Here is a 27,724-nt window from a genome sequence, read left to right on the forward strand (position 1 = left end):
CTGATTGGCTAAACGTGCGCCTTTGCCTTTACCCAAGACTTCATCTTTCATTTTTTTTTCCAGTTGCTTTCTTTTTTTTTTGCTGTACTTTGCTGCGGTTTTATCGCTGACGCCCTAGTCTACCCCTACCCCTACTAAGAGAAGGAACAAAAAAAAAACCAACTCCTACCCACACCACGAACAACGCCGTCGACTGCGACGCTTCTTATGTGTGTGTGTGTGTTCTTTTTGGCCTGAAGATGGTTTTTTTTTTCTGCTGTGTTTGAGAGGAGCTTTAGCAAAATTCGGTGCTCAAAATCTTTGCTGCTCTAAGCATTTTACATGTACCAATATTCCATAAGCTTTCGGGAAGTCCTTTACATGCATATTTAAATGAAATAATAATAAAGAAAAAGGACTACTGGCAGAATTTCAAAAGAAATTATCAACATCAAGTTGAATAAAACTTAATTGGACTTTTCATTTGCATTTCATTAACCCCCGCATTATTAATTCATGTCGAAAATGTATCCTGTATGCCAAAGAGCCTGACTGGGAGGGCAATACATAGGGTCCTATTAGTCAGTAGTTTGTTTAAAAATAATAAGTAAAATAATCATAGTCGTAATAGATGTTTTTGGGTAACTTTCATTAAAATGACGACCCAATTCAAATCTAAACTGTCAGAGTATGGAAAGTTAAAGGAATCGGAGGTCAATATCCTTTGATGTGAAGACTACTTAAGCCTAAGAGTTACGATCTAATGATGATCTGATGAATCTGATGATCTAGCAAAAGAACAGAGTGTATAAAACAAATCAGCCATATTCCAATTGGGTTTCATTTTCGATATGTTTTAAAAGGATTTGGCCATGTTATTTCAAAAGGACATTAAAAACATTTATCACACTTTTCAATAAATTAGTCCAAACACTTCTTAGAATCAACTTTTTTTAGGACTTACAGGACTAGGCAAAAGTTGAAGAATTAACATTTTGTTTTTCAGTGAATTTATGTATATAAATATTGTAAGAGAAAAAGGTATTGTCATTGAAAAGTTAAAATGTCTAACCAACATCAAGTTAGACTAAATATATAAGCTTTTTATCCTGAATTTGCAACTTTTATCCTACTTGTTAATCATTCGATTATACTTATATTTAGAGTCTGTAGTTTATTTTTATAGTCTTAGTCATTACCAAGATTAACTAATAAGGATATGTAAACGTTTTTGGTATTAAATTTCTTAAATATTAATTGAGATGAATCCCAAAGTTTATCATTTGTTGTCCACAACTGAAAGCAAAGAAAAATCAGTTTCGTCCTTTTCGTATAGTCCTCCGCAGCACATGTATACATACATGTATGTATATGTACATACCTCCTGAAAATACGCGTGTGTTTGTCTAAAAAAGGACATCCCACATGCGGCGTCTGGGGAAAATCAATAATTTTGTTAAAGTTCATAGCTTTTCGCGGTGTTGGCGTTTTTTGTTTGCCATCTTCAAAACGCGAAAACAAACGTGTGGAACTTTAAGCACAGCCAACGGGGGTGTGAGTGGGGTGGGTTGGGGAGTGGCGACATGATGGGTAGTGGGCCTATCGCGGTTCCCTAGCTCATGCCCCATTATGGTTATTACTCAATGTGACGGCGGTGGCCATCAGCCGCGTAAAACGGTCGTTGCCGTCAACCTTGTCATCGTCATCATCCCGGACACGGACACAGGACATGGGACACGGGACACAGGACACGGATGCTGTAACGGTTGCTTGCCACCCTCAAAATACCAGCACGGCCATCATCATGGGGACAATGTGTGTGGCAATTCAGAGACAGGACTGGCTCGTTGACAAAAGGACATTCATTAAGTTTTTGATTTCTGATTTTATTGTTGATTAAACGACCCTTGATGATGATGATGATGATAATGAAGTTGAGATGTAATACTTTAGACAGAGCCTTCGTCTCTCTCTCTCTCTCAGTCTTTCTCACTTTCAGTAGTTATCTCTATCTATCTGAAGCTGAGCAACTTCCGGTCTTGTCAGAGTGTCAACTTGACATTTCCGTTTCGTTTTACTGGTCTCAAAAATGCTCACAAAGGAGGTCCCTTATGTATCTAGTTGGGCCGTTCAACCACCTCACGATTAAGGACTCTCCGTGTATTATCCCTGTGTGGGTGTGTGTTTGTGTCTGTGTGTGTTTACATAGGACTCTCAGTTGCTCAAGTCCTGCTATTCGCTTGGCTCAAGTATTGACATTTTGGGTGGCAATTGGGGGGTCCTGGGGGCAGGAATAACAAATGCTGGCGGTGCCATTGGAGCTTTCAATCTGCTCCGTTGCAGTGCCTCGTATGCGCCTGCGTCATTTTAGGGTTTTCCCTTATTCCATTTCCTTTCTTTTTGTTTTACAGAGCATGAAAAAAGTGACCGACTCATTCCCATTGATTAAGATAATACAAGTTAGATGTTCCCTATTTCGTTTACTTAGAATAAGTGTTTAGGCAACCTTGAAAGGCAAACTTCAATTAGTTAGTTAGAAAAACAAAAAAACAAAGATTGGGGGGAAAAAAATTAACTTAAAAATAGAGTAGAGAAACTATTAGCTACAATGTTTGGTTTTTGGTGTTGGCCCCACCCCTGATTAAATGGAATAACCACATTTACCACTCGAAATAATTGAAGGTGTATGGGGTGGGCGGGCGCGGTTGGCCGGATGGTCGGATGGGGACAAAGACAAGCCTCACCTTACACATGAAAATAAGTTCCACTTGAAAGCCTTAATTGATTTAACTGATACCAAGAGGATGCACATACAAAAAGCAATAGCAAAGGCAACTACAACAACAACAACAACATTAGCAACACGCCAATACAAATCAATAGATAAATGTCTATATCTTACGAATCGGATGTGAAACCGTTACTCATCGGCATCGCCATCGCCATTGGCATCGGCATCTTCAAAAGCGGTAAACGAACACGATATCGATTTGTAAAATATCATATCAATGATAACAGAAAAACTTCAGACAGACAGACAGTCAGGCAGGCTGGTGAGGATGAGGATGTGGGTGGGGGGTGGAGTTGGAGGTGGGGCTATCTCCCGTTCTACTTCAATCATCTAACGGCTTGACAATGAAATCGAATCAACAAAAATGAAGATGGAATTCTCTAGGCCAGTTTTCTCCTTACTCACTTTGGTGTTGCCGCCCTACAATATTGACTTTTCGGCCGATTGTGAATCGATATTTGTCTTGGTGCCTAACATTTGTCGCCTTGTCTTGACAAATCCCCCTAATTAAAACTCTCCACACCCCCAGACTATCTGAACATGTATCTCTGTGCTTATCTCTCACCCTCTATCTCGAAATGTTCAAATATTGCTGGCCAAAAATCTCAAATCTACAAAGTCGAGTGCTCTGTGTTTGCCAAATAAATATTAACTCGTAGTCGTGCATATATCCAGAATGCAGCTGCCCCCACACCTGCAATACCCGCCTGATGCTCCTTTTTTTTCCTCTACTCTACTCTACTATATAGCCAGCCCAGAGGCACTTGACTTTGTTTACTTGTCTACAATGTCGCTTGGACTCGACCTCGTCTCCGTTTGGTCTGGTTTGGTTTCGTTTGGTCTGTTCTGTCACTGGGTCTGGGTCTGGGTCTGGGTCTGTTCCAGCTGCGCAATGTCAATGGGATGCCTTTTACGTTGGCCTTTTCATATCTGCCTTCTATTTACCCAATTTTCCATTATTTAAAGCATAATTATCATGAAATAATCAATATATGTATGTACATAAAAAAAATTTCAAAAAGATTTCATCAAATTGAAGTGCACTCGAAATGTTTATGTATCTCAAAATCCACAACAAATAGAATTAAGTTAATTGAAAAGTTAAACATCTGCATTTGTATTAAATATTTTGAGATTATTGATTAAAAGATCATTAATATTTATAATCTATATCATGGAAACCTCACCTATTAATAATTAAATGAATATTGGCATTTTCATAGATTGTCTAACTCATTTTTTTATTTTAATACATTGGTTTATTTTAATTTAAGCAGGAAAAACTGAATTGAGCTTAAGGAAAACTGATTATTACTTTTAGTATAGCAGATATAAGTAGTTCTGTTAACGGTCAACTCATCTACCAAGGACTTCTTAAGGACAACTGTTTCTTTGAATTAACGTTTTTATATTTATAAGGATATCCGATGAGGATAAAAATCAAACTCCAAAAATATTTGCCCTGATGATGTCATATCTTGGGAAGAGAGAAACTAAAGAGATTTTTGGAGATTTTCTTAAAAGCTATCCAGTCAAATGACTTTAACTTTAACACTGAAACACATTGGTAATATTAATATCAATATTAAAATTGATATTTGATTGGTTTCTGGTTTCTTATTCTAATACTATGCAAAGTTTTAGTTCTTGGCGTTCCTTTTGAATATTTTCTTCTAATTTTTCAAGAATAATTAATAAAGTCAATGCTTTACAAAACTATTTTCCTAAACTTTGTTTTTATCCATGTGTGGCTCCAATACTGACTTTAAAATGGTATTGAACTAGAATGCTAATTGGGCTTGTGAAAACTCATTAAACAAGAACATTTTTAGATCATTTAGTACATATATTATGAAAATAAGATTTTGTCTGTACTTTAAAACCCAATCTGTGGACACATAACCTTATAAAAAGATAATTTTGTCCCAAAAGCAATAAAAATTAAAGTTACAAAACCAACTCAGCAATGATTTGTGTCCTCAATTCCAATAATTAGTGCGTTGATATGTAATTTAAATTAACCTTTAAACCTTTTTAAAATTATTCAATTCTAATAATAATTTTATTTTATATATTATAAAATGTTTAGGGTCAGCTTTTATAAGATGGATAGATATGTTTCTCAGTGGGTAAGAGGTGGGAAAGGATCAGTCCTCATCCGACATTTATTGGAACAATCGGTATAACCAATGGGTTAAAGGTAACCCTTGGTAACGACCAAGCTGATGTGAAAGGCGGACTAATATACTTTCGAGGCAATTCCAATCAATTCGAGGCAATTCCAATCAATCACGAAAAAGAGAATGTAATGGGACTGATCTATATAGAAAAGATTCAACAAAATATATACTAAATCTGAGCTAGCCCTTGTTATTGAGGAGAATAGATTTTCCAAGTTTATTTTGTAAAATGTTATGATGTTGCTTACATTAATGAACCTTTTCACATATGTCTTTACAATTTCCAAATATTAGAGTATAAGAGTTATAGAGTTGCCTAAAGTTTCTATTGGAACTGATAAATAGTTTGATGTACAGCCAAAATGGAATGTCCTGTAGGAAAACTATCGACAGAGACCTCTTCTGCTCCTCTTCAAACAACAACACACAATGCGGTAGAACTCCATAATAGATGAGAGAGCACAACTCAATTTCCACATTTTCATTTAGCGCTAAAAGCATGTGAAAAATATTGTATCTCATTTGTGGATGGAGTGAGGGAGTCAAACGTTTGACCGAACATTTCATTTGGCTACTCCACCAAAGGGGATAGTTTGATATGACCACATAATTAAATTAATTGGCAAGGCAAAAGTAAGCAAAAGTGACAAACAGAGCCAAAGAAGAGGAAATGCATGGAAACATTATTTAAAGCATTTTCTCGACTAAATAAACAATAGCAACAGAAAGTTGAGCCAATGTCAAAAACTCAACTCACTGGAAAAGGAAAAAAAATTGTTGTACAAACAACAACTTCATTGAATCCACCACTCACTTTGAAAATGGTTGAAGAGCGCGTTTAAAATGCTTATCGGTACAACAACAACAACAATGACAACAACAAAAAATCTTTAAAGGCCACGATCGTGAAAAAGGGGGTGTAAGGGCGGAGGCGGGGCAACGGCGGTGTTGCATTTGCGATTTGATTAATATTGACTTAAAAACGATTTTATTTACTTAGCTATTGTGTTCAGCTGTTTCGTCTTTGATTAATTTCAGGTGATAAAGCTTAATTGGATTTCTGCTTAGATAACTAACAAATAAATACTTAGATTCGCTGATTTCTTAACTGATTTGTTTTTCCCTGGTTTTTTTGTTCTTGTTCGTTCTTTCATTCGAGTACCCAATAGCTAATCAGTTGAAGGAATACAAAAATCAAAATCAAAGTACTTGGGGGAAAGGTCTAGAAGGCCTTACGATGATAAGCGCGTATTAGAGGGCTTTTCGAATATAAACTAGATTAGTTTGCCTTTAGGCGATTGATTGACGAATGAAAAAGTGAATCAACTAAAAGGAAAATAACCAAAGCATATCAGTGAGAAATCGGAATCACTTCATTATCTAGGCTGAATAGCCACTTGAGAATTATGAATGTGTTTCCGAAAGGAAATGAACTTAACTCCTTAATCTTAGCCTTAGGATTCAAGATCCTAACCCCTCTTGATCTAAGGTTATCTCGGAAAACCCCTAACATCTTGATCTTAGATCGGAGACATTTTAATCACATCTCAATATATTGATGGAAAAATCAAAGATTTAGATTCATATTCTATTTAGTTGTTGAAGGTTGAATATCTTCTCTTTACATACTCAAAATTTACTTAAGTGAAATAAATGAGTACTTAGCCGCGCCTCACAAATTCATCAAGTTCATATGTAATTCAGATAGACTTCAAGTACACGAAATTCAAGAAAGAGCCGGAGAATAAATGTACTTCTCGCTCTATTTTCGTATCTATCTTGCTCTGCAAGCAATCCTCCTAAAAGGCAATAAAGTTTATCATGCAATTAAGAACGAATTACGCTGCTAATAGAATAATTAATGCAATTTCCCACAACATTAGGCACAAGCAACAGCAGCCGCAGCCACGATGAGGACAACAGCCACCAGGAAGAGCGGCAAACAAGTAGTCGGCAAAATCAAGATGTGAGAACTCTCGGACTCAGAGCTCACCCAAACTCCCATAAACCACCGAACTCACCAGCCACCCTCCCACCTAGCACATCAGGCTACTTCTTCAGTGACAACTGTCGACGTGGGCCGGGTATGTTTTTGGTTTTTGGTTTGCTGCTCTAGCAGCAAAAACCCCAATAATAAGCCATTTCAAATGGGGTTTATGTGTGTGTGTGTGTGTGTGAGGCGTGTTTATGTGTGTGTATTTGATGGGTTATGCTGAGAGGAGGAGAACAAGAGGGTAAGGGAATTATGTATCTTCATCATGTGCGTACAGTTCTTATTGGTACTTAAAAGATGTGTGCCACAAATTGAAGCATACTTTCAGGATGAGAAAAAATGATTAAATTTTCTGAAATTTTTAAACATTAATGAACTAATGAATATCTGGATAAGTCTCTTTTATAGACATTAAAAACGTCCATTTCCATATTTTTTATAGATATTTTTCTATTTTAATTGGTTCATCATTTGGCAATTGCCACTGTTTGCCTCCTTTCAGGCAATCCATGTGCCTGGGCTATTCTTTGTTTTACTATAGATTTTTCCTCTTTTTTTTTGCTGGTTTTTGATGCCAGCATCAAACCGCAGGCAACGCGCTCGTTCGTGTGAGTCTCTATCAAAGTGACTGCCTCCTGCCTCCTGCCTCCTGCCTCACTACCTTCTTTCTCTTCTATCCACCATTCCCTCGGCCTGCTGCCTGCTGCTGGTTTGGTCTGGTCTAGAGCAAAGTGTTTTGTGGCTGTGCCGCACTAATGAAAATGTCAAGTAAATTCCTGCTTTTGGTACGGAAACTGCTGCTGCTGTTGCTGCTGCTTCTACTTCTGATATCGACTTAACTATCTTTTGGTTCTGGGTGCATTTTCATTTTCATGCCCGGCTTCAAGTTGGTTTCCGCTTCGTGTCGGGCTACATTTTATAAATTCAAGCATCAAGCATGTTTAATGGAAATGCTCGTATTGTAGATGAAGCAGAACTAATTTACTTTGCCAAAACTACTACGGTTCATGGTATACATACATACATATATATTTTATATTTCACAGATTTTGAAATTTTTTTGCAGTTTGCTTTTTACTTCTCCTTACGTTTTTTGCCAGCTCTACTTCAATTTATCTACGTGGAAATTGCATGTCAACCGGAAAGTAGTTGTCAAGATTGTTAAGTCCTTATTTCTTTCCACAACCTGAAAGGTGTGTGTGTGTGTGTGTGTGTGTGTGTGTGTTTGTATGTGTGAGTTTTCGTCGACGCTTGGCAACGCATTTTGTGTGTTTATGGCAAACGCAAAGCATTTACCTCAATCCGGCTCTCCTCCCAACTCAATGCCCCACCAAAAAACATATCAGAGTTTCCGTTTCCGTTTTACCTTTTCAACATTCACGACTTTGTCTTCGGCTTGGGGTTGGGTTTATGGCAAAAGAAGAAGACGGCAAGGTCTTAATGTGCAAATTTAGTTTTACATATTATATAAGTACTCACTATTTTCTTTGCTGGGAAAATCTGATTCACTCACAATCAGAGCACTTATGTACAGTGGAAACGTTGAGGCAAGGTAGTCAATTGTCTAGCTTAAAGAGGACAGCCATCAAATGTGGACAAGCCAGTTAAAACTAGTTGAAAATAACAACTAAATAAAGCAGAAAATTGTACAAATTATACAGTTTGGACGAGGTAAAATTTGGGAGTTTGTCTGTTGCCTACTTTTGGGCATAAATGTTGCTAAACAATAAGGCAAGCATCATTCATATCAACAGAGTTCAGTTTATAGTTTCTATCAAAAAATTTAGTTATACAAAAGTAAATAAAAAAGAACTAATAAAATAACATTTATATTGTTTAATTTTGTTATCCTGTTCGACCTGCAATTCATGTTTATGAAATGAGATGAAGGAACGAATAAACTTACCTTTTTTTGGTGTTTTTTAAATATTATTAAAAATATTACTCTCAACACTTCTTCTTATCGCCCCTCTCTAGGTTCAGCAGTGTAAGATGGTCAAATCAAGTGGACTCTTAATAGATTCTTCAGAGATCCCTGTTTAAAAAGAAGCTCTTTTTTAGTTGTAAGTTTTGCTCTTTTTTTCCATTCTTTGGTTATAATTCCCAACTGGTTTAAGAACAATCCTTAAAGACAATAGTTACATACACTCCACTGTCAAAACCTTTCAGACATTTCGAATTTTTAATGCGAATTTTCCTTAACAAAAGGTTGGGAAAACTATGCACATACTGAGGCATATAAGTACATAGAATTGAAGCTCTCTATTTCAAGATTTATTTTGTGGTTTTAATTTGAAACAAAGCAAAAACAGAATAGAAGAATAGAATAGAGAACATTCAATATGTATGTGAAATCCTTACCAAGCATCCCTGGCCCGCCCAATCCCATCCTATTCCCAACCCTTTTCTCATTCGACTAATTAAATGCGCTGCCAAGAAGCAAGAGAAAAGAAAACTAAAAGCCTTCATAAAAGAAAATACTTTGTTCCTCTCTTGGCTCGCCCTGTCATCATCATCGTCATCATCATCGTCGTGTTGGCGCTTTGATTTGTCTACTTAAGAAATGTTTATGATGTTCCTTTCTCCACTTCTTACTCCTTACGCCTTTCTAATATAATTACGCATAAATCCTTTTTACACGCCGAGCATATTTTGTAGTCAGTGCCGTCAGAAAATTTGATTAATCTTATCAAGATGCCTGCCGATGCTGCAAATGCCGCATGAGAAGGGAGGGGGTAGGCAAAGGCGGCGGGTTGGGGCAAACTGAATTATCAACAATTTTTAGCTTGTTCTTGACTTGCTTCTGTTGAAAGTTCTGTTGCCTTTTCCTTCAAGCTAATTGAGTTATAAAACACAGTTTCTCTGTGTGTCTGGAAGGCAACTTGTAGTAGTACTTACTCCTTTGCACAATCAGCCGCATCACTCCCATTCACTCCTTCCCCACCCCCTCACGCCGCCCACTACACCACTTAAGTCGCAACCTTTTGGCTTTAACATATTCATAAGGCAATTTCCCTTTGCAACCCGCTTGACCAATTGATAAAAAAATAAGAAGAAAAACCAAGCGTATTAGTCTATATATTTTTTTTTTATTATTTGACCATATATCGACTTATTTTCATCGTTCTCGCTGTTGTCCATCCTTTCAACGTAAGCTGCTTGTATCAATAAAAATTCGATTATGTCTGTCCGAGGGGGCAAAAAGAAAAAATAAATAAACTCTGCCGGACCCTTGGCTAGCAACGATTTATCATTTCAGTTGACTTTATCAAGCGGAGCACACATAAGGATACCAAAAATGGAATACTCAACTTATAGTTACGCATACGCCTAGTTGACAATATCAGCTTACATACATACATTTCGCTTTTTGGTCTCTTCTCTATTTCTTATTGTATTTTTTATAAATATTTTAAGCATGTGCTTAGGGCCGCTTTTTCCCTCTCAAGTAGCTTATCAGTCCTTCCTCCTTACCCTCCTGCCATTCACTTTTCCGTTACCCGCAAAATACATATCAAATGCCAAACAAATGGCAACAAATTGGCATTCTTTGTCCCAGCCAAATTATGCTTATGGAAATACATCCCAGTGGACTGTGTGTAAAAAGAGCAGAAGAGGGAGATGATGCTCTGAATATTATATTATTGACTTTTTGAATTTATTCCCCATTTTATAGTGGGGAAAAATTGTAGGTCCTTAACTGTCTGCTTTGTAATTGTGGGCAATATGTGATTTATTATCGAATTTAAATTGCTAAATTAGATACTCCAAAATGGGAATTGGAGTTTTATATTCTGATAATAGAAATTTGTCTAACTGATAGTAGGTATCAATAGTTTTCCATTTATGTTTGGATTAACGGATTTGTTTTGTCAAAAAGTAACTAGATTACTCAATAAACAATATTTCCGAGTATATCTTGCCTATCAAATTACTCAAGTGAATTCACTGTGCGGGGGGCACTTAATACATTTCATGCCAAAACACCAATACTTCTACATATACATTTATTACTGCATAAAAGTTTCAGTTAGTCTCAAAAAGTATATTGAATCGGTTCTCCAAAGTCCAAAGTCACCAAAGTCTCCAAAGTCGCTTAATTTTGAGATTAAACCCAAGGAGAAAGTGGGTATTGTTGGACGGACTGGAGCTGGCAAATCCTCTCACACAAATGCTTTCGGTCTTCGCAGCAAGATTTCCATTAAACCACAAGAACCAGTCCTTTTCTCCGGCACCATATGCTATAATTTAGATCCGTTCGAAGAGTACAGTGATGCCAAGCTCTGGGATATACTGGAAGAGGTTAAACTGAAGACCATCATTAGTGATGTGCCCAGTGGATTGCAGAACAAAATCTCTAAAGGTTAAACCAATTTCATTGTCGGTCAGCGTCAACTGGTCTGTTTGGCCAGGGCTATTTATTCTACGCGAAAGTCGAATATTGGTAATCGACGGGGCGTAGGTTGATCCGCGAACTGATTCCCTCATACAGGCTACGATTCGTAGTAACTTCAGGGAGTGCACAGTCCTGACCATTGCACATCGAATGCCCACAGCTATGGACTCGGACAAGGTGCATGTAATGGATGCCAGCCAACTGGTCGAGTTTGGTTCACCATATGAACTTTTGATGGAATCTGAAACGAAAATCTTTCACGGAATGGTATCCGAAACTGGCCAATCCATAGTGATAGTCTTTTAAAGGTAGTAGGGAAGGTGAGTAGAAAAAACAGTCACCGATCTTTTCTGTTTATTGCAGGTCTACAGGGAAGCAGAAAAGAGTAAAACTGCCTAAGAAATTCCGCTGTTTGCACTAAGTAGTTAATAAGTTCTCAGATAAAAACTGCTTAAGAGTATTATGTATAACCCACAAGAATTTAAATTTATTTATTTATGGGGAAATATATGGATAAATTAATTTTTTTTGCATACACATTTGTAATTTTGAATTTAAACTTGGCTTTGACCCGGTTGTCTGTCAACAATGCTCTCATTATCCCAGAGAACAATTGTCATTGGAATGCTACTAAATAGCAGTTTGGCTATGAACGAACAGACCATTAGGATCAAAATACAGCCATTAACAATGATAAGAGTCGTCAATGAGAATCTTACTTCGCGCATCTCACCCCGATTATTCACAAAGAAAAAGAAACAAAAACTGAGAACATCGCAGATGAGTGTCAGGCACAGAAGTATTCGACGTAAATTTTGACGGACATATGCAGACATTGCGTACATGATAGACATGGTGATGATTGGTCCAATCAATAGCTTCATTACAATGGTTAGAGAAATGAGCACAAAAGAGAAGTTGGTAACAAATAGGCGAGCCGTATTTGTATCCAAAGTGCTAATATAAGCATCGTGGCCAATTCCGAAAAATGAGAGGAAAGTGTACAGCAGGAACACGCTTGCATAATAATAGGAACGATTTAAATGCTCCAGGGGACTCATCGGCTTTTCTGTAGTATCATGACCATTGTTGCTGTCTGCTTCCTCCACTTCGACATCTTCATCATTCGCGTCGTTGGCGTTTTTTCTCTTCAACCTTTGCAGATCCGCATGCACATGGAATCCCATTAAGAATTCAGCGGCCATTAATTGTATGAAAATTGATTCAAAGTGGGTGCAAAATAATGTGAAGACTGTACAAAGATTAAAGCATATCAGTTCCAAGCGATCTTTTGCCGATTTAGTATTGCTGAATGGTACAGAAATCAATGCAAACAGGATGTAGGCCCAGAAGATAGCATGCAAAGGTTCTGGGAACGGCTGTTTTGTAGAGCGGAGATAAATTCCATATACTTCCAGGGCCAATATGCCAGTGTTCGTAATCCAAAAACACTTTGCGTGCCTATGACAAAGAATTAGCTGACGCAACAAGACCAAAACCATGCTACAGTAGACTAGATACTCATTTTCTAGTTTGTATACATCGCAATAGGTAATAAATCCGCCTATCAAAGCGGTCATAGATAGCCAAGCACCAAATTTAAACGAAGGATGACAAAATCCTTGAAGATTGTATCCAAATCTTGCCACTAGAAAGGCTCCGACTATGAAGCGTTTATCTCGGATAGAGCAAGCCATAATGCCGGCAATAGAGACCAGCCAGAACACTTGCGAGAGTGGTTTCCATAAGTAGAAGTCCTTTATTGGAGATTCCCTTATAGCCAGAATCCAAATGGGTATGGGCAGTATCAAAAACAAAGTCGTCCAACAAGGCACTTGCTGCAGGATCATTAGTTGGGCTAATGTTAAGCCCAATGCACATAGGGCCACTGTACTCATAGTGAAGAATCGTTTTTGCAACTTACTGGTGATATGAGCTTTTTTAGCGAATATCATGTAAAACCATCCCAGATACGAGATAACTGTGCTGACTATTAGGGCCATGCGGTAGTAACCCTCATAGAATTCTAGGCACTCGACGGCCAATTTGGCAAGATGATGGCTTTGCTGCATCGCTTCGGTAAACCAGCCCAATGAAATATGCCGCTGGATCTGTTTTTTATATGTTCTTATCCTTTCCGAGTCGAGATCTTTGAATCTGGGCAACCATTTACTGAAATAGCCATTTTCATGGTGTGATAAAACCGATGTCACTTGTGCCAGTAGTTGGAGTGCATTTAAATAGGCCGCATGCGACTCGTACTCGGCCGTGACATTCATGTAGCCCAGTGGTAGGATTCCCATGTTGTTCATAGGCGGTGGCAGGCCAATAAATGCCGACATTAGTGAAGCCAATTCAATTTGCTTTAGATTGTGAAGCGGCAATTGTAAGCCACTGTTATCGGCAGTAAAACTGGCTCCATTATTGGGAGCCTCTCGATTGACACCGGCACCCCAAAAAAAAAGGGAACTTCCGTTTCCGGCTTCGAATCTTGCGAGTGGCTTCCTACGAGGCGAAGAGAAGACCAGTAAGTTTGCCACTAAAACTGCAATAACATTCTTACCCCCATCAGTCATGCCATGATCAGATGTTAATAGATACACCGTACGCTTGTCATTGAAAGTACGCTCGAAAAGTTCATAGATATCTCGTATACCCTTCTGAGTTGAGAGAAGTATTTGAAGAAACCTCTCAGTATCGGGCTTGTCATTGTGTGCCGAAATGTCGAGATTTGCTAGAAAGCTAGCAAACACATAACTCTCTTCTTGGCGAACCATCTCAACGTTTTTCTCCGTGGCTAAGAAATTACGTACTCTATTGAAAACCCAGTCATCTGCTTGAAACGCTCCTGAAAAGTCCGAATCCTTAAAGCTCTCGAATGTTAAGCGTGCACCGCCAGTGGGCAAGTGTTCGAAAAATTTGGTTATATAGGTGTCTCCGCTAGAATAAGCAGCACGACTACGATTAAAGACAGTGTCAAAATTGTTGGGATTCTTTTTAAAATAATACAAAGCCACCGAAGGATCCTCCATAAAACCTCCAAATATTGCAATGTGTCCGGTTCGTGACACTGGCGGCAAACCGCAATGCGCTATTCCGACGATGCCTTGCTCAAGAAACAACTCTTGAAGGTCCGGCACAGCGGAGCAGTTTTTCGCAAAAAGGATTTCGCGCGAAGGCCGTCAGTAACAAACACAACAAGGCGATCGGCTGGTGGTGTCAGACCCAACTGGCGCATTGTGTTCTGCGGTTCCAGGTTAACCACCATCGTCGATTGAAAGTAGATCATCGCAATGGAACATAGCAATAAAGCGTGCACTAGAACAGTATAAACTTGCCACATTGTGTTACGAGGAAAACACTTTTGAACAAAAACTTTTATGCAGTAATAAATGTACATATATGTAGATTTGGTGTTGGTGTTTTGAAAATGTTTAAGTGACTAGTCCGAAGCTTGCTTTGTTTTAATACCATGCACGTACAGGGTGAAATGGTATATTAAGCCCGCCAAAATGAATGTAACAGGCATTCTTGATTAGCATCAATAGCCGTATGAGCATCTTCACGCAGATATTTGTTCTTTCCAAAAATTTTCCTAATATTCTCAGATATCTACATATATCTGTTACAGAGAAAATATTTCTTTTTTTCATACATGAAAGATAATATTTAATCTGTGCTTAGGACATTGATGATAAAAAAATAAGTTTGCCACCCCTCGACAACAAAAATTGGTCACAAAAATCATTCAAGTGCAAATGCCATGCTAATTAAACATAAATAAAGCTCGTTTTTTCCACGCTTTTCTGAAAACGGCGGGGAAAAAAAACCGTGAAAATTAAAAAGAAAAGTTTTAGCGGACATCAAAGGAAAAAATGCAAACTTAAACGACTTTAAATAGGCAGATTAAAAGAGACAAACATAAAGAAGGAGATGCTCACAAAAAAATAAGAAGTAAAAATGCATTTGTCAAAGGAAAAAAGTTGGTAATTAAACAAACACAAAACGGAATATTCAATAAACAGAGTTCCTTAGAAAAAAACTGAGTGCAAAGAAGAAAGAAAATAGAGAAAACCAGAGAGAGAAAGATAGAGAAAATAAAGGGAAAAAAACCTTAATGGGCAGCAGGACAATGTTAATCGTTTCATTTACATAGAATATCTTCTTTTTTTTTTTTTTAATCTTCAGTGTGAGACAATGAGAAGGGGAATGGAGGATGGCAAAGGACATCATTAAAATTTATATTCTTAGAGTTCAAATTCAAAACAAGACATTGGAAATTTTCTAATCCCAATAAGCCTCCATCTACGTCTGTGCCCACGGTTCGTGATTCTCGGCAAATGGCAACAAACTGACACCAATTTTAGGGGGATTGGACACCCTCAAAGGAGAGAGAGAGAGAGAGACAGAGAGAGATTCAACCCTTCACTGAACTAACAAATCGAAAATGAAACGCATCGCTGCTTCTGTTTTTGGTGGTCTTGCTTCTGGTTGTGCATAAAGTCAAACGGAAAAACAATCATTATCCTTGTCCAACTCGTTTCGCGAAAAAATAATAAAATGTCCTTAACAATAAGGACACGGAACGGAAAGGAAATACGCGGTCGCATTTAATTAGAAAACGTTTAATGCCTTTTTCGTGGCGATTTGCAATGGCTGTCCTCTGAATTGTCTGAGTCTCTGATATTCTCTCAACCGGAATATGGCCAAAGAGAAACCACCAGGAACCACCAGTACCAGCAAAGCCAGTAAAGATTTAGTTGAAGGGGAAACCATTGAGAATTTATTCGCTCACTTGTTCCTCTTACAACTTTGTATTTTCCTTACCATCTTGGCAGGAGACAATGTAATTTTCCAAATAATTTAATTAGAAAACTGCTCAATAGTTGAATTATTTGTACATGAATTTACTACTTACCAAGCAAATTATGTCTAAGACTTAGTTAGCTGAAATTTATGTGCCAAAAAGTTGTCTCAAAGGTCTTTCTGGTCCATCTTGAAATTAATTTCAATTGGAAAATACAATCTAGATTTTCTCATCCAATTATGGCCAATGAAACTTTCAATGAGAAATGCTGGAAAAACTTCTCCAAACAGAAAAAAAAAGAAAAAGAGAAATACTTAGCAAAAGGAATTTACTCTCAAATGAATGCAATTAAAATAGATTTTATGAAATAACTTTGTATATACTCCTTAAGTTAAATGGAAACTGAAGATAGCAGCAAAAAGTTGCCATGAGTTAGGACTTTGCCAAAAAAAGTTTAATAGAAAACAATTCGCCAAAAATTTAACTAATATGTAATAGTTTTTTTTATAAACTTCTTGGAAAGATCGAAAAACATGAATATCTCAAGGGAATGCTGAGCCTGATTTAAAAATATAAACAATATCTTTTAAGAATTTCATTTCTAATTATTTGATTTAAAGTGGCAGTTGCTTGGCTTCTTCCTTCTGTTTTTTCTTTTTCGATACTTTTTGGAATGTGAGTTCAGTTAAGAGAATAAACAAATGAAATTAATCTTAAGAGGATAAGATAAAAAGTGATTTCACATAATTAAAACGAATCAAATTTATTTAAAGATCAAATGAACCGAAAAGTATGCAAAGAAAATTGTGAGAGGGATATTCCATTAGTTTACTCCCAAGTATTAGCATAGTTCAGATCTTAATAAATATTTAGACATCGAAGATGGTGCTTATGGATAGGCTAAGTCAAAATTTCAATTGGTGGAGTTCACAATTGTATAGTCAGTCCCTTTCGAGGGTTAAAGACTTTTCATTCATCCGCGAGGGCATAAAAACAAAAGACAAACTGAAAATGAACGAAACGAATAAAAGCCAATCAAATCTTTGACAGAGGCAATTGTATTGATACATTCATTCCACTGCCTCTGCCTCTCACTTCCCCGCTTTTCCTTTTGCCATCCTTCCGCAGATGATATCGGGAAATCACAACAGAACAAGCGTGTCAAACCGCAAAAAATGTGCCGCAGCGCATGAATATATTAAATTAAATGACAAAAGCCGAGGAAGCTGGAGCAAAAAATGCCGGAAAAATGTTTTGCTATCAACGACTCGAAATGTATGTATATATGTGAGGAGGCCAAGAGTGTGGGGTGTGGCAAGGAGAAGGGGCAGCTGGTTTACAGATACCATTAAGTGGCAACAATGCGTTGAAGCGCAAGAAAAATTAAAAAGGGTCACTTTACCCAAGAATTGAGACCATGGACTGGGGGAGAGAGACTGAGACAGGGACTTAAGCGTACAACAACAAAAATAATAGCGACGAGAAGTAAAAACAAAAACCCGCACAAACAACACAACCAAAAAATGAGATGAAAAGTATGGAAAATAAATTCATATTTTTTTTCTCGTATTATTTCGGTGAAAGATGAAAATGAAAATGGGGGTTGGAAAATGATGATGGTGTTTACACACATAATCGCTGAAAAATTAAGTTTTCGGAATTGTTTTCGCTTGCGTTTCTTTTTCATATTTTTGTTTTTTTTTTTTCCAAACCAGGAAGTTTAAGCGAAATTTCGTGATTTTTAAATCGAGCAATTGTGCATTGCCTACTTTAGGGCGCTAAATTATGTTGAGTTGGGGTAGAAAATAGACAAAAGAGGTCAAACCCTTAGCCCAGATTAATCTATGAGCTTAGAATACTTAAGTGGTCATGGGTCTAAAAAGATTGAGAAAAAAATAACACAACAACACGAAAACCGAAAAAAACACAACAATAAGCAAAGTAGAATATTTCAACCCTAGCCTAAGCCCTATCCCAAGAAATGGGAAAAAAATCCGAGGATTTTACAATGTAATGGAGAGTCCCAATTCAAAACTCAAACGCGTGACCCGCGTGCTATGCCAACGTCTATAATAAGGAGAAGGGGCCATTGGGAAGGAAGGACACGTCTCTAATTGAGCAAAAGGCTAAAAAAAACCTAAGAATTAAACGAGGTATCAGAGAAAAATGCATCAACTATTATTGAAGAATTCAAACGAGAATAGCCATACTCTGCATAGAAATATTGTAAACTTTTGAAAGGAATAGACAGATTTTCAAGTACAATTCCATAATTATCTTTAGGTAATACTAAGGCTAACAATTGTAAGACATCAGTATATCGAAAATATATATGCCGATTGAGTATGCCCTCGAAAAAAGAGTATCTAAAAGTAAGAGAAAACAAAACAAAACCCACACAATGGACATTGGACTCAACTCAATTCGCTTGGCTGGTTGGTTGGTTTGTTTTGTTTCGCCCGACTGCTAAGCTTATTTTTCAAGATGCTTAAAGAACCAAGAGGAGAAGGAACAACAAAAAAAAACCCTGCGACCGGGAATTAAAAATTGTAAATGGTCGACGGGACAATAAGAAAAAAGAAGAAACAAACAATACAGGACGTGGGGAGAGGGCAAAAAAAAAGGAATCACATTAAAATTTGAAGCGCTAGGCTTAATCCTTTCCAAAAAAAATAAGAAGAAGAGCGAACGGAGATGAAGCCAAAAGTTGAGGAGCTTCTCATTATGCGAGGGCAAAAATTTTAATGACCCAAATCCGGCAGAAGCAAAAGCATTCATTGTGGGTTTGGGAAATCATCATAAAGAAGTGAAATTTTTTGATTAATTATGTGAAGGGAAAGGCAAAAATTTTATTCTGAGGGTAATGGCAAGGTAAGTCAGGTAATCGCCGTATTGTCTATTTTGACAGTGGCTTGAATTTAGACTTTTCTCCACCTCCTTCGCACCATGCCTCATGCCACCATCTTTCAAGCTAAATTTATCAAATGCGTAATGAGCGCACGTGAGTTGCATGCCATATGGTTTGGTCAAATTTCAGTTCATCTTATGGTTTTTTTTTTCGTTCGCCACTATTTCACTTGGCCGTCGACATTGCCGTCGTCGGGGCTGTTAATTACAACTTAAATTGACAGCCAAAAATTGGACCGGAAAATTGTGGGTTTTCCATGCGGTCGGCATATTAAGCGCTTACTCTCAAGGCGGGGGCAAAGGTGATGTCAGGCGGCGGACGGGGTGGTCCATGGGACTAATAGACAAATGAAGACTTAAGGCCTACTTAAGACAAAAGCGTATCTGAAATGCGGTCATGTATAACAAGAGAGAGAGAGAGAGAGAAAAAGGGAGAGAGAGTAAAAAAAAAAAACAAAGTATTCAAAAGCTGCCTAAAAATATGAAAATTTCTTAAACAAAAAAAGAAACGCAAGAAGAAATTAGCTAAGAAGCTCATCATCAGTGAGGCAAAGTGACACGGAGAAAGGGATGAGAGAAGAGAAGAAGGGGGCAAACATTTAACCCTAATTTGACACACATGTTAACCGGGGCTGTTTGTTATATTTTCTGTATTGAGGGGTGATACGGGAAGTCACAAATAAATACATGTACGGTTATCAAGGGTTATAAAAAAGCGACAAGTTTTTTATTATTCTTTTTTTTTTTTTTTTTTTGTTATTTAACAGGACTCTAAAACGACGTTTGGATACCCTTAATGCATTTGAAATCTCAGAAATGAATATAATATATTTACTCTTTCCTTTTAGATTGATTTAAAGAATTATATTAGCCAAATCTTGTTTAAATGTTTCTTTCCATAGAGAAAGGATTTCATACAATGGAGATAACTCGAGTTGAGTTCGAGGCCCTCAAGAAATACAATATAAAACTTTGCAATATTATAGTACCTAAAGAAGTAAATCAACAATTTAAATATTAAATTTCATTTTATTTTACAATTTTAACTAAAATAAGTTTCATTTTTAACAATTTAGAAGACTTTGCCAAAGGAGACATTAATGGAAACATTCTTCCATTTGAGTAGAGCATTTTGATACGACTAAAAACGTATGTTAAATGCCATTATGTGACTGCAAGGAAGAGAACAATATCAATACACCCAGGCAAATACACACACACATATGAAGGGGTAAATGAGAAGTAGAGAGGAGGGGAAGGAGACGTTGAAAGAGGAATGAGCGGCAAACGGAAACGGAAATCACAACAAAGTGCTGACATGTGCCGCGGTTGGCGTATGAGCCTATGTGGTTACACACACACAGACGAAGAGATGAAGACACACGCTCATATTCACACACACACACACATGCCACATGGGTGTCAAGTTCCTTTTCACGCGCAAATTGAGTGCTTAAGCGGTTTAGTTGGCACGTCTTTCCCACTCCAGCTTCATTTTGGGTGCACAAAAGGGGTTAAGGATACAGGTTCACGGTGATGGAATCCTCATTGAGTCTGCCTCCTCCCTCCACATCCTTATGTGTGTCTTCTGTGGCGTTAGTAAGCCGTCTCAGCATACATAAGAAAAGCAAGTTGATTTCCATTTCCATTACGAATGCCATTGCCATTTTTGAAGTTCATTTCTGTTTCAACTTTATAGATAAGCAAATAATTCATGGCTTGATTTGCAAAATAGAAAAAAAAAGAAATATTATTTATTGTCAACGAACTGGCCTGGTCTGGTCTGGTCTGGTTTCCTTTCGTTTTTTGGCGATAACGGGGAACATGAACACCATGTCTTCCAGCCGCACCCCAAACACCCAAATACACACACACACACACACACACAAAGCTCATACATATCATTTGCATATCCCACACCACACAAGGAAAACGCGTGCCGGCAGCATAATTTGCAAAAAGAAAAATAAAGAACGAAGAATGAATGAACCAGAGCAGAGATTCCATTTCCCTTTAGCATAGCATACTTACGGGCACACACAAGATAAAGATGCCACACTCACACACACGCCCGCACCGAGAAAGAGAAGAGAGAGAGAGAGAGAGTGAGAGAGAGAGTGAGAGAGAGGCAAGCACACACACTCATTTGTTGTTATTTATGAAAATCCCCTTTAAGAACTTGCTTTTTATTATTTTATTTTTTACTTTTTTACATGCCACCAAACAAAACGACGCAGCTGCAACCATAATAATAGAAATAATAATAAACATTGGCTTGCCATTCGGTTCGTTTGCCATTTTATTGCTAAAGAAATTATGTTTTTGATTTTTATTGCTAGGACAAACATATGATGTTCACACACACACACACACACTCTCACATACTCGCTATGCTGCGACCGCCCCGCCAATTATGTGGAAAGGCTTTTGCCGTCTTGCCATCGAGGGGATTTAGTTGTTTGTATTCTATTCTCTAAAAAATAAACGCGCTTACATATGTGCCGCTTGTGGCTGTAATTGCAATTTGAATTCAATTTTGAGGCAAGTTTTTAGCTTATCGTTTACGATACTGTAACACAGCGTGAGCAACAGAGATAGGTAGATTGAGAGATAAGGAAAGATAGACAGAGAATTTGCTACTGTGAAATATGATACCTGCGCCGCGGCGCGTAAATAAAGGGGAAGGGGCGAGTAGCATTTCGAGAAATCTTTAAGCTAGCCACAAATTGTATTTATTGATACAACAACAAATTCTATAAGCTACATACATACTAGAGATGTAAACTTGAATATACCCTGTATATGCTTGAAAAGGGTGGAATATGATTCAAGTCGGGAAGCATATTTCATATTGTAATACAAACTCTATATATCTGCTTCGATCTTGGCCTTACTTATTCCAGCTCAAAAATTAAAACAATCCTCTTTTCCTTTTTCCTGCGAAAGATATACTCTTTCAGCCTACGCTGTATAGGGTATATAAACATTACTAAATACTTTTGTGGCTACGATTTCCGCATTGACACTTATGCTATTCTAAAAATAAGTAGATATTATATCTTTACTCTAATACCCTGTACCTATAATATTACAGAATGATTATTGTACGAAAGGAAAAACCAAATGTTTCAATTTGTTTTTGGATATGGAAAAATCAAGAGAAAATAAAGCTAAGACATCATTTTATAGCCAATATTGGGATTTAATCGTTACAAAAGTTCCTTGAAATATGCTTCCAAAATTTGTTAGTTATAACTTTTTAGCTAAATCAATCTTAACCAATCGAGGTGCTAATACATAACTGGAATTGAATATTTGTACATATATGTTATGATAACAAGATTTAGCTAATTTTATACAACTTTTATCAAAGAACGTGGAACTTTTATTAATATCACCCAAAAAGTATGCTTGCAAAAATTAAGCGATTTGAAATTGTTCGTATAGTTCTTCAGAGCATTGCCGTTTGATTTTAAAGCAGAGCAACCAAGTCTTTTTTCTCAACTATTTAACTAAGTATCTACTAAACATTTGACTGACTGCTTGGACTTGGAAATTGATGTCAGTGACACACAAACACACGAAAATACAAATATGTGTGTATCTATGTATGTATATAAAGAGAGCGCTGAATTGGCGTTGAAGGCTCGGCTTACAACTAAATAATACTCGCCACTAGATTGAGAATGAGAATGGAAATGGAAATGCGAATGAGATGAATGATCATCATAATGATTATTGTTGAGCATTTCTGAGATGGAGAAATGCTTTTTGCTTAAGCTTTGGATTTAGTACGATTACGATCTTGTTGTCGTTGGGATCGTGCTGCGTTTCTAATCTCAGCCTATAGTCGTAATATAAGCAAAAGATAAAAATATAAATAATAATATAATATAGAGCAGAAGTAAGTTGCCAAAAATAGTTGAACAAATTGTGATTAGTGAACAAGAATTTGATACTGAAGAAGACGAAAAATTAGTAGCAATCGCCTAATTATACATATGTATATATAGACTAATACATATGCATGTATATATGTATATGTATTTGTCAAGTACAGGCATTTATCAAGATAAAGTTCAAGTGATAAGCTGCGCATAAATTTAAATATGCTAAGTGAATACATACGAAAATACCCACACAAACACACACGCAAACAAACACATACGCATATATTAAGTGATAGAAGTGAATCTTAGTGAATGGCGTGAAGAAAAGTGAGATATGAGCTTTACGGGGGACTATCACTCTCTCTCTCTCTCTCTCTCTCTCTCTCTCTCTCTATGTCTCTCCTTGTTTCTCTCTACATATCTCTTAATCTTGTTTTGCTTTAAATTGCCTAAAAAAGATTATTTTTTTTCTTTTGTTTTGTGAAAAATAACGCTGACAATATGATGACAAATCTGTGGTCCATAACTAAAACAACGAGAACGCTAAACACAGTGTAGATTATGGTTTATCATCTTTATCTCAATCCCACAACGAACTCATCGCACTTCTGTGCAAATGGCAGTGGTCATTAAACTAAAGATCTGATAAGATTTACGTGATACAAGGCTACAAGGTGCCAAAACCCAAAGTGAAAATCAACCTATTTACCTTAAAATCATGATGAGATATGGGATAAAACTGGAATTCTCCTGATATCTGTCTATCTCGCGGATTAAAATATACCAAACTTGTTTCTATCAGAGCTTTCACATGCACTATATATACATATAGTATGTTTGTATTAGCTTAGTTTGGCGGAATGACAAAATGAAATGAAATAAAACAAGACAAACTTATCTTCTATAAATTTAAAATATTTAAGTCATTGACACATTATAAACTTTAGAGTAAAGGTAGATTAAAATTAATTCAAAAATTGATTTTTTTTTAAAATTATCAATTCTATTTTGTTTGGTTTACTCTTTTCGTAGTACTTATCCTTGTTTAAGGATTTAGTTTAAATTTGATTTCTTACAGAAATCAAAAGGAATTTTTGGCTTTTGATAGCTTTAGAAAACCTAATTAGAAATTTCAAACCTTGACCATTAAAATCTCTTTCTTGTCCGTGTGGCCAAAGACTGAAATAAAATTACTTGCAATTTTCGCATATTTTGCATCTCTAGTCGAGCTTCTATAATTTAGGGACGGCGCCTGCCAAGTTAATCGCAGCAATTAAATGAATACATACAGATATCAGAACACACTTACTTACCGTCTGGCCTGAAGTTGTGTGCTTGTGTGTGTGTCCAATGCACATATTTGCTGTGTGTGTTTCTTCTGCCGTTTGCCAGAATGCAAACAAATTGTAAATTTTGACCAGTAGGAAAACATCCATGGATGGATGGATGGATGGGAGAGATTGATAGATGTCTTGGGTGATAAAAATTTTAGTACAAAGAAATTGTCAAGGAAAATGAGAAGAGAGGAACACAAAAGCAGAAGAGAGATTAGAGGGTAAAGTGATAATCGTTTCTCGCAGAGATAGGTAAGCACTCAAATTTGAGATTGAAACTTTTTGAAGAGTCACTAGATAGGGCAAGTGGAAAGATTTTAGCTAAGTTCGCAAGTCGTATAAGAAAGATCGTGTCATTCGAAATTTTAGTGCTGAGACAGAAGGTTGCTTTCGTTAACTAATTGCCTGCCAGTCTGTCTGTCTGTTTGGCTGGTGAAAAATTAAGAAATATATTTTCTAATTACATGTGAATGTGTTGTGGCGAGTGTGCGAAAGTGGCAACGGCTAGAGGCAAGAAGAAGTGATCCACTCAACTCACAAATAGTTCAGCCCAAAAAGTACAAAGTGATTAGAGAGACGAGCATGGAAAAGGATCGTGATGTCGATGTCGATGTCGACGTCGATGCCGATTTGGAGGGAGCCAAACTTTTGGACAATGGCAAGTCAACGGAAGCGCCAACAGCCAACAGTACGACAACAAAGACAAAGAAGAAAAAGAAACAACGTTCCGAACAGGATCGTCTAATGACTGAGGAGATTAATCAATTGCTAGCCGAATCGCCTTTGGAAAAGAATGTCACCTGCGGTTTTTGGATATTCAAAGGAAAATTCTATCAACTGTAAGAGACACTCAAAATCTTTTCTAACTTTCATTTTAATTGTGAGTTGCCTTTTAGGTTCGCCAATCAAACCGCTTATGTCTTACTTTATGGCATAGTTGGCTGCATTTTCTCCATGACGTATGCTTATTTTAATGGAACCATTACGACCATTGAGAAACGTTTTCGAATACCCTCAAAGAACACTGGCATTATATCGGTGGGCAATGATATAAGTCAGACAATGGTTTCGGCCGTTTTGGCCTATTATGCGGGCAAAGGACATCGTCCACGTTGGATTGGCTTTGGTAGGACTTAAAGATTTATTTGTAGATTGAATTGAAGTGATTGCAAATTTGTAATTTCCTACAGGTCTTCTGACCATTGTGTTATTCTGTATGCTAACGACCACACCACATTTCCTTTATGGACCTGGCGATGATGCTTTGGCTCTGACCTCGGAATTTGGGGCTCTACCCGACGAGAATGCCACCATAGAGGCCATTGAGGAACAACGTTCCAAGACCTTGTGCCGTCTAAATGGTCGTGGTGCCGAATGTGAGGGTAATGATGGCAACTTTGCCCCTCAACTTATACTCTTTGTGGCCCAATTTATATCGGGCATAGGTGGTTCACTCTATTACACACTCGGTGTGTCCTACATGGATGATAATACCAAAAAGTCCAAGACGCCAGCTCTGCTAAGTGAGTATGATTAGTGTTAAGTCAATTAAACGATGAATGTTAATCTCGTCTCCTTTCCTAGGTCTCTCCTATTTCCTGCGCATGCTGGGTCCTGCCATTGGTTATGCCTTGGCCTCGTTCTGTTTGCGTTTGTATATTGCTCCACAACTGCATCCTGTGATCAACAACAAGGATCCCCGCTGGTTGGGAGCCTGGTGGTTGGGTTGGATCATTATGGGTGGCCTTTTGGCATTTTCGGGTGTATTTCTCTCTATGTTTCCCAAGGAACTGCCACGTGCTGCGGCCCGTCGCAAGGTCGAAGAGAATCGCCGTCGACGCGAGAATCAGAAACTATCGCTTCAGATAAAAGAGAACTCTGAGAAGGCTCAACTATCAATTGACTTGGATCCGAATAGCAAGTCATCTCAGGTTGAAGTGAAAGCCTCTTTTAAGGACATGTTAAAGACATTCAAGCGTTTGATCACCAACAAGACCTACATGTGCAATACTCTATCCAGCGTGTTCTACTTGGTTGGCTATACACCCTATTGGATATTCACACCGAAATATATTGAAGTACAATATAGACAATCGGCGGCCACCTCATCCATGGTGACGGGAACAGTTGCTCTGGCATTTTCTGCAGTGGGAGTTCTTCTCTCGGGCTTTATTATTTCCCGATATAAGCCCAAGGCCCGTTACATGGCTGCCTGGAATGTGATTGTGGGTTTTCTCACGGTGGCGGGAATCCTGGCTTATGCTTTCATCGGATGCCCTGGCAATGAGAGTTCAGTCATTGTGAATATTCACGACAATTCGTTAAATGATTCATCTGTTACTTGCAACTCAGCGTGTGGCTGCGATTATGTGAGATATTCCCCGGTGTGTGGAGAGAATAATATGACTTACATATCGGCCTGTCATGCCGGTTGCAAAGGACAACATGTCAACTCAGAGGGCAAAAAGGTAAAGAAGACATCTTTGAGGCCAAGCAAAGAATCTTTGACCAATCTTCTCCTCCCCTAGATTTTCTATGATTGCTCTTGCATCCCTGGAGAAAGTGAGAACTCCACAGCTCAATTCAGACGTCTGACCAGCTATGATATGATTGACGACAATATAACCCTAGTGGAAAGCTCCAACAGCTTTTCCGAACTGGAGGTAAGCATTTCCATCTTACACATAACTGTAGACTGACCTTCTTTCCCTTTAGTTACTGTCCTCTGGTCAGGCCATGCCGGGTGCCTGTCCAGTAAATTGTTGGACACAATTCGTTGCCTTTTTGGCTGTTATGTGTTGTTTGAAGTTTGTGGGAGCCACAGGCAGAGCCTCCAATTTCCTTGTCTCGGTGCGTTGTGTCCCGGAGAAGGATAAAACTGCTGCCATGGGCTTTGGCATGATGGTGTGCTCGGTTCGTTTTGTATTCTATCCTTTTGCAATTGAATGTGCTTATTAGTTTTCTTTTCTTTCTAGTCCTTTGCCTTCATCCCTAGTCCCATTTTCTTTGGCTGGATTCTGGATCGCATGTGTCTGGTTTGGGGCAAAACGTGTACCAATAAGGGCAATTGTTGGCTCTACGATCCTCAGTCAATGAGGTGAGTTTTTTCTTTTGCCTTAACAAGATTTTGAATCTATTTAACTATATTCTCTTTCTCAGATATGCTCTCAATTTCACAGCGGCTGTTTTTATTGCAATTGGTGCCATTTTCGATACTGGTGTCTGGTATTATGTTAAGGATTTGAAAATTTTCGATGAGGATGTCAAAGAGGTGGAAATGCAAATTGTTAAACATGAGGAAGAAGTGACGAATGAGAAGAATACAGAGATTTAGTTATAAGTTCTGTTTTGTTTTCTATTTTCTAATGTTAAGTCTCGTTTTTATATACATTTATGTATAATATATATCAGTGTGTGTGATTTTGTTTTTCTGCCCCTTCCACCCTC

At 37.6% G+C, this 27,724-nt stretch overlaps 2 protein-coding genes and 1 pseudogene across 4 annotated transcripts; 2 read left to right on the plus strand and 1 right to left on the minus strand.

Moving 5' to 3' along the window:
• The first annotated feature begins 1,608 nt into the window (after positions 1-1,608).
• LOC137578056 (probable multidrug resistance-associated protein lethal(2)03659) lies at positions 1,609-15,840 on the plus strand (annotated as a pseudogene).
• On the minus strand, positions 11,798-14,752 carry LOC137576694 (GPI ethanolamine phosphate transferase 1-like). The gene is given in 3 exon segments (XM_068289941.1): positions 11,798-13,821; positions 13,903-14,502; positions 14,505-14,752. Coding segments are annotated over 3 exon segments (2,763 nt in total). The 5' UTR covers positions 14,740-14,752; the 3' UTR covers positions 11,798-11,893.
• A 7,016-nt stretch (positions 15,841-22,856) lies between the features above and the next one.
• On the plus strand, positions 22,857-27,697 carry Oatp58Dc (Organic anion transporting polypeptide 58Dc). 3 transcript variants are annotated; one of them, XM_068289645.1, is made up of 9 exons: positions 22,857-22,957; positions 24,744-25,116; positions 25,174-25,403; positions 25,468-25,800; positions 25,862-26,745; positions 26,806-26,940; positions 26,993-27,190; positions 27,253-27,374; positions 27,437-27,697. In XM_068289645.1, the coding sequence occupies exons 2-9, from the start codon at positions 24,860-24,862 to the stop codon at positions 27,609-27,611; spliced, it is 2,334 nt and encodes a 777-aa protein (XP_068145746.1). In that variant the 5' UTR covers positions 22,857-22,957; positions 24,744-24,859; the 3' UTR covers positions 27,612-27,697. The 3 variants fall into 3 exon arrangements, with proteins under 3 accessions (XP_068145746.1, XP_068145748.1, XP_068145745.1); XM_068289647.1 differs by having other exon boundaries at positions 24,763-25,116; XM_068289644.1 differs by lacking the exon at positions 22,857-22,957 and having other exon boundaries at positions 24,653-25,116.
• Positions 27,698-27,724: the final 27 nt, after the last annotated feature.

Source organism: Drosophila tropicalis, unplaced genomic scaffold (genome assembly GCF_018151085.1).
Source record: "Drosophila tropicalis isolate 14030-0801.00 unplaced genomic scaffold, ASM1815108v1 contig_593, whole genome shotgun sequence".
Taxonomy (NCBI): domain Eukaryota; kingdom Metazoa; phylum Arthropoda; class Insecta; order Diptera; family Drosophilidae; genus Drosophila; species Drosophila tropicalis.